Source organism: Lucilia sericata, unplaced genomic scaffold (genome assembly GCF_015586225.1).
Source record: "Lucilia sericata isolate MDLA Ls3-8-SP2 unplaced genomic scaffold, ASM1558622v1 Contig000266F_arrow, whole genome shotgun sequence".
NCBI classification, from domain to species: Eukaryota; Metazoa; Arthropoda; class Insecta; order Diptera; family Calliphoridae; genus Lucilia; species Lucilia sericata.
Window position 1 is genome coordinate 92,501 of NW_023994291.1, and position 8,172 is coordinate 100,672.

Below are 8,172 nucleotides of genomic sequence, written 5' to 3' on the forward strand. Positions count from 1 at the left end.
CCCCCACTCGGTTACAGAGGTGGAAAGACTGGCTACCCAATTAAAAACCTTGGCGAACTCATTCTTCAGTAAATGGGGAGATGACTCGCTTTCAAGCAATGACAGAAGATTCGTAGGTGAAATTGCAAGAGCTTTAGACAGAGCGCTAATAACTAAGGACAGAGATGAAATAATCGCATCCACAAGTGGTGCGATTGCAAAGAATTACTAGTACATTATGAAATTTTTACAGTATAATATACAGAGTTTGGGGAAGAAAGGTAACAAGGAACTGATTGAATTATATATGGAGAAGAATAACATTGAATGTGCAGTATTATATGAGATCTGGTTGAAGGATAATAGAAGTACCAATTTACTGAACTACAACTTTATTGGTAATTTTCGGAATGATGGATATGGAGGCGTTGGCATTTACCTGAGGAAGAATATAAGATTCATGATTAATAGAATTGACACGGATGGTGAGGTAATATCAATATCGACTTTGAATCTTCCATTTAATTTTAATATTACTGGTATTTACTGCCCACCGGATGTGAATGTGAAACATTTCGGGGACATTGTGGAGAAGAGCATGGCCTTTTTTGAAGATTCGCGCTTGACTACATTTGTATGTGGCGACTTCAACGCCAAGTCAACCTCTTGGGGAAATATGAATACCGACAGAAGGGGAGCCTCTCTTGACAATTTAGTACGAAATTATGGTTACACAGTTCTGAATGACGGCTCCAAGACTTTTGTAGGACCATCCGGGGAATCTGCAATTGATTTAACACTGGTCAGGAGTAACAATAGATTAATACAATGGAGAACTTTGGATCTAAGGATTACGGGAAGCAATCACAAACCTATAAACTTTGAATGGAAGCCTGACAACAGACCCAGTGGCAGTAGGCGTAAACTAATTCGGAACAAACTTATTGATACTCTAGGGAAAATGGAGATTGAAGATGATATTGTGAGCATAAACTGTAAGTTCAGGGAGGCTATCCAATCATGCACTGTGACGCTTAATGGGGAAAACCATTATAAGGCAAAGGCTTGGTGGGATAAAGAATCTGAGAAGCTCTTCAGAATCAGAAATGCGGCCAGGCTGAAAAATGACAGATACAAATCATGGCAGAATAATATAATAGCTGTTGAGGCGGATGAGAACTTCCAGAAACATATTAGGAAGAGGAAACACGAGCATTTTAGGAAACTGCAGGAAGAATTGTCTAATCCGGAAACTCAGGAGAAGATGTGGAGACAGATGAACAACCTGAAGAAATATGACCGAGTAAAAAAGGTGAATAACAGCTGGAGCTCTCAGCAGAATACTCAATTTTTGAATAACATGACCTCCTGCACGGACTCGAGTAACTTTGTGCCATCAGATTACCCACTAGTGCAAATGGAGGATATCAATTTGAATCTGAGTGATTTCGAAGATTTTTTAAGTTCTCGTAAGCCTGACTCTGCAGGCGGAGCTGATGGAATAACTTACAGAATGCTTTTAAATCTTTCGGATAGCGGCAGGAAGAAATTGTTTGCAGTGCTCAACAGAATATGGATCTCTGGTAACATTCCTGATATCTGGAGACATATAAAAGTTCACCCCATCCCTAAACGTGAAGATTCGGTGGATATTACTGATTATAGACCGATATGTCTTCTGCCAGTACTTCTCAAGTGCATAGAGGGTATGTTGAAACCACATATGGAGCAATTCGCAAATTCCAGGAAGATCATACCCGAAAGGTCTTTTGCTTTCCGCAAGAATATGAGCACGACGCAATGCATTAACGATTTGATAAATACAGTTCAATACCTCAGAACTGAAAAACGGAAAGTAGTGGCGATTTGTATTGATATAGAAAAAGCGTATGACCATGTGAACGTGAACACCTTAGGAGCCAAATTGATGGAGATGGGTTTTAATCGTAAATTGGTACTGTGGCTAACATCATATCTCCAAGACCGTACACTTCATCTTCACGATGCGAAAACTAAGACTAATCGTGGACTGGCTCAGGGCAGCGGCTTGAGCCCAATACTGTTCAATTTGTACACGGCATCACTTCACAACATAGAGGATGAAAACACGTATATTTTTCAGTTTGCGGACGATTTTTTCATTCTTGCATTTGATGAAACTTGGGATGAGGCGTTAGACATCCTGGAACGCAAATTTGGTGAATTCATTTACGATTGTGAACAATTGGACCTTAATATAAACTACGACAAGACCACGGTGACATCATTTGGTAGAAGGAGTTCTCAAATTAATCTCAATTTCAATGGTAGAATGTTAACGGAAGTAAAGGAGATCAAATATCTTGGCAGGATAGTCTCGGCGAATAATTCTTCACTATCTCATGTGACGCAGGCAATATCGAAAATAAACCGGACTTGCAGGTTTTTGAATACGACAAGTGGTTGCCTTTATGGAATACATCCGGCAAGGGCCATCCAGTTTTATAGAGTTTATGCCCGATCACAATTGGAATATGCTGCGTCATCTTTTGCGAACCTTTCCGGAAGAGCCCTGGCTAAATTTCAGACTCAATCGAATTTCCACGTTAGAAGGGCCCTGGGTCTTATGAAATCCACCCCGGTACATGTCTTATATCATCTAGCGGCCGAATTGCCCCCTAAATATAGAATTCAACTGGCAGCAGGGAAAGATCTGGTGAAACTATTCCATTTGGAAATGCCTTTGGCAAAATTGCTCCCAACCTTGGAGAAACCTTTGGACACGAGTTATTACAAGATGTTTGATAAATTCAAGAATGTACTCTTGGACGTGGAACAAATACGTACTTCTACAGTGGAATCCCGAAAAGTGCGAACATATGAAAACTTCTATCATAGCAACAAGGCGAACCTGAATCCTCAGGAGGTGAATCAAATATTTCTCAGTAAAAAAAACGACATCATGAGCAGGAATTTGGAGCTGGTATATACTGATGGTTCCATAATGGAGAACCAAGCTGGTGGAGCCTTCTTTCATCCAAGGTCTAACACTGTAAGGAGATTTAAATTGTCGAAAACAGTGTCATCCATGTCGGTGGAATTGCACATAATGGAAAAGGCGGTAGAATTTGCAAAGGAGATGAACTTTCTGAAATTGGCGATACTTACTGACAGCAAAAGTGGTGTTCTGGCCTTGAAAAACGGTGTTTCAAATGCGGCATGTTCCAGAATTCATGATTTGATAGATTCCAGCCCTACACTTTCCACTGTTGAGTTTCATTATATCCCTTCGCATAGGGGAATATTCGAGAACGAACGTGTTGATGAAGAAGCTAAAAAGGCCACTCAAGATGGCCTGACATTGCAAATAAAATGGTCTAAAGACGAAGCTATAAGGGAGATCGAAAGGAGACTACATGATGAGTGGGAGAGAGAATATGTTGATCTAAGTCGTACGAAAGGTCGGGAATTCGGAAAAATATTCCCAAGTCTCCTTAGGAAACCTTGGTTCAACCATAACTCCTTGGGGATGAATGCTATTCAGATAAGACAGTTGAACAGAATACTCTCAGGCCATTCCTTCAGTCCACATACTTTGGCTAGATTACATGTTTTGGATGATGACACTTGCCTTCTGTGCAATGAAGTTGACGACGACTCACATATCATATTCGAATGTACCAAATACAACCACATCCGCTTGAGGTATCCGGTATTAGAGCAGTATGATAATACCACGTCATTTTTCAGGAAGGAACCTATTGAGAATTATCATTTCATTACGGACTTTATTAAGGAGGCTAATATTAAACTTTAGAGAACTTTAGATTTAAATTGTTGGTGGCGTTTTATCCCTTTGGACCAGCCAAGTAAATCTCCCATCCCTTGTTTTTTTTTAAGGGGGCACGGAGTAATCCCAAAATCGACAAAAAAAAAAAAAAAAAAAAAAAAAAAATTTTTAATAATTTTATACCTATTCTACGACAACTTTATAAAATAATATAACAAAAATTGTTAAATATAAATATTTAATATAAATAAAACAAACAGCGTCATGTATGCGCCCATGCATAGCATGTCAACTGGAGATCCACACAATCGCTGTTGCGCTGGCCGCGCCTGGTGCGTTAAGGATATTTGTGGGGTTTTCTGTGCCGTTCTTACATGGCTGCTAATCCTATTCGCCGAGTTTGTTGTAATGCGCGTCATTTTATTACCCAGTCCACATCCAGTATTTAGTACAGTGAACACAATAATTTTTCAAATATTAGCCTTCTTAGCCTTTGCCTCACACATACGCACCATGTTATCAGATCCGGTAAGTTGTCTTGTAATTGATGAAGATGAGGTCAGCGCGTTGATAAGAATTATGCGTAATATGTAATTGATTATGTTGTTTTGCTTTGTTATTGTAGGGTGCTGTGCCGCGCGGTAATGCTACCAAGGAAATGATTGAACAAATGGGTTATCGTGAGGGACAAATGATTTTCAAGTGTCCCAAGTGTTGTAGTATTAAACCAGAACGTGCACATCACTGTTCAGTGTGTCAGCGTTGTATACGTAAAATGGATCATCATTGTCCATGGGTGAATAATTGTGTGGGCGAAAATAATCAAAAATATTTTGTTTTATTTACGGTAAGTGGAAGAAGCAAAAGATTATTATGCAAAATTTATTATATTTGAATGATGTTTAACAAATGGACTACATGACAATGGAAAAAATCGATGAGGAGAAAATTTAGAAAATTCTTTATTTACCTAAAACTGCTGCTAAAGTTAATCACATAAAATTTGTGCTTTAACTAAAAATACATACTATTAAAAAGAGGCTTCTCCCATGATGTAAAAATTGCATTCTGGCTTTTCCATTTTGGTAGTTTTGAAAATACATAGAAATGGATGTCAATACTAGAGCCACTTTTTCTGTAAATAGCAACTGGAACAATTTTTTCTATAGAAAAGTTGTCTAGACTGGAGCTACTTTTTCTATAGAAAAGTTGTCTAGACTGGATCAACTTTTTCTATAGAAAAGTTGTCTTGACTGGATCAACTTTTTCTATAGAAATGTTGTCTAGACCGGATCAACTTTTCCTATAGAAAAGTTGTGTAGACTGGAGCAACTTTGTCTACAGAAAAGTTGTCTAGAGTACAGCAACTTTTTCTGGCTTTTCCATTTTGGTAGTTTTTAAAATACATAGAAATGGATGTCAATACTAGAACCATTTTTTCTGTAGATATGGATGTCTATACTGGAGCAACTTTTTCTATAGAAAAGTTGTCTAGACTGGAGCAACTTTTTCTATAGAAAAGTTGTCTAGACTGGAGCAACTTTTTCTATAGAAAAGTTGTCTAGTCTGGAGCAACTTTTTCTATAGAAAAGTTGTCTAGACTGGAGCAACTTTTTCTATAGAAAAGTTGTCTTGACTGGATCAACTTTTTCTATAGAAAAGTTGTCTTGACTGGATCAACTTTTTCTATAGAAAAGTTGTCTTGACTGGATCAACTTTTTCTATAGAAAAGTTGTATAGACTAGAGCAACTTTTTCTATAGAAAAGTTGTCTTGACTGGATCAACTTTTTCTATAGAAAAGTTGTATAGACTAGAGCAACTTTTTCTTTAAAAAAGTTGTCTAGATTAGAGCAACTTTTTCTATAGGATTATTATTTTAAAAGATTTAAACATTTTTTGAACTTAAATTCGAAATTTCGAAAATTAGAAAAAAAGGAAAATTAATTTTAAAAAATTAAATTAATTTTAAATAGCATCCAAAAATGTTTAAATATAATTTTGAATTTAATTAAATTTCAAAATTTTGTAACAATTTTCAAAATTTTTAGTTCGAATTAGGGAAAATGTGAGAATATTTTTGTGCTATAAAACTATAATTTTATTTTATGATTTCTCATGAATTGGAGATTATTTTACAAGTTTTAAAAAATTTTACGAACTTAAGTTCAAAATTTCGAAAATTAAATAAAAATTTTTAAAATTAATTAAAAATCGTAATGATGTGGAAATTATTTAAAAAGCTATAAAATCATTCAAAAATAATTTCGAATTTATTTTATTTAAGAAAAAATTTACAATTTAGAAAATTTTGAAATAATTTTCAAGTTCGAAATTTAAAAATATGTGAGAAAATGTTGTCACATAAAAATAAAATTATATTTTTATGACTTCCCATGTATTAGAGAATATTTTGACAGCTTTAAAATTTTTTCGAAATATATAATTTCGAAAATAATAAAAAAAAAAATCGAAAATTTATTTTAAAAATCTTTATGATGTAGAAATTATTTAAATAACTTTCAAAAATGTTTAAATATAAATTTGAATTTAATTTATGTAAAAATTTCCAAACATTTTAAAATAATTTTCAAGTTCGAAATTGAAAAAAATATGAGAAAATGTTGTCCAAGAAAATTAAAATTATATTTTTATGCATTCTCATGAATTATAGATTATCTTAAACGTTTTAAAAAATTTTCGAACTTAAGTTCGAAATTTCGAAAATTGTAAAAAATCCAAAAAATATTTTTAAAAAATCCTTAAAATTAGGATAATAGTTAAAAAGCTTTCAAAACAAAAATTTAAAATTTTTTAAAATATGATTTATTTGTTATTACTTTTTCCACAGTTCTATATAGCTTCCATCTCAGTACATGCCATATTTTTGGTCTTAACCTCTTTTGCTGAATGTGTACGCAATGAATGGCGTCAATGTTCACCCTACTCACCACCAGCCACAATATTTCTCTTACTTTTTCTAACATTTGAAGCATTAATGTTTGCCATCTTTACCATAATAATGTTGGCCACTCAATTAACTGCCATACTCAATGATCAAACGGTAAGTTTTGTTGTTGTTTTTTTTTTTTTAATTCAATTTAATTCTTTTATTTCATCTTATTCTAGGGTATTGAACAACTTAAGAAAGAGGAGGCCAGATGGGCCAAAAAATCTCGACTAAAATCTATACAATCAGTGTTTGGACGTTTTTCCTTGGCGTGGTTTTCACCTTTTACCAAACCCTCGGGAAAAACTAGATTTAATTCCCATTTTTATTCAGTGTAAAAATAAGTGCCTTTCTACAACACTTTAGCAAAAACAAAATTCATGATGAACTTTACCAAAAACATGATTAGTTACTTCCGTAAGCCTATATACTTATATTAATATAACTTTTCTTGTTTTAAGAAATCTATTCTTTCTACATACATATATAGAGTTCACTGTGCAATATATTCTTCAGTTGTTATTAAATTATATTTTCTTCTGTTTATCATAAACAGCAACAACAATCTTTAAACAAAAAAAAACAACATTATGTTATATACAGTCATATGATTGATGATCTATATAATTAGTGTGTTTTAAAAATATCTTTTTGTTCCTCTAACTCTTAACGAACGAAAGAACTCTTAAATATTTCTGAGTTTTTATCTTTTTCCTTTACATGTGGGGATTTTCTTCTTCTTTGAAAAACATTGTTGTCTTCGTAAAATAATCAATTTTTTTTGAACAAAAATATTAAATATTAACAAACAAATTATTATAGTATTTAATTAATTAAAAAACAAATTGTAATTGAGGGTTTAATTTAGTCTATTAGTGTGTACTTATGTTTGTGTATGTGAATATTATGTGTTTTTTTGTAAATGTGTGTGTTTTTTTCCTCTATTACTCTCTTATAATGAACTAAACAAACGTATAAATATATATATAAATTTTTTAATAATACTACATATTTACTATTTGCAAAAATAAACAAATTAATGTTTACGTTCAATGTATAAAAGAAACGAACAAAATTATATTTATATATTTAAATGTGTGTGTATTTTTTTTTCTGAAAATGCGCAAAATCTTGCGAAAAAAGTTCGTGAAAAAGCCGGTCATTTTAGAAAAATCTCTAAAAAGAGTATATATCATCAACATATTTTTCCATTTTCTTTTCTACTATTTAAACAAAACCGTAATGGTTATTACTACCATCATTATGTTGCTTATAATGATTATATTTGCGGTTCATTATCAGCATATTCGCCTGTACAATTTATTTATATTAATATATTTAAATAAACATAAAAATAAACAAATTTTTTTATATTTTTACTTAATTTATTTTTTTAATTTTCTTTTTTGTTTTAGACTTTTTAAAATCAAGTTCAATTCTATTGGTGGTGGTATTTTTATTGCAGCATAATTTCAT

General features: G+C 32.9%; 1 protein-coding gene across 11 annotated transcripts in view; it reads left to right on the forward strand.

Moving 5' to 3' along the window:
• LOC119602968 (palmitoyltransferase ZDHHC3) overlaps nt 1–7,790 on the forward strand; it is a 9,296-nt gene extending 1,506 nt beyond the window's left edge. For 3 of the 11 annotated variants that reach the window (XM_037954807.1, XM_037954805.1, XM_037954809.1), the window contains exons 2-5: nt 3,786–4,276; nt 4,374–4,595; nt 6,598–6,810; nt 6,876–7,790. In XM_037954807.1, coding sequence (XP_037810735.1) covers nt 4,013–4,276; nt 4,374–4,595; nt 6,598–6,810; nt 6,876–7,034 — 858 coding nt within the window. In that variant the 5' untranslated portion in view covers nt 3,786–4,012 and the 3' untranslated portion in view covers nt 7,035–7,790. Of the gene's footprint in view, nt 4,277–4,373; nt 4,596–6,597; nt 6,811–6,875 lie in introns of those variants that run through there. The other 8 variants (XM_037954806.1, XM_037954802.1, XR_005231384.1 and 5 more) reach the window with 7 other exon arrangements.
• The last annotated feature ends 382 nt before the right edge of the window (nt 7,791–8,172 follow it).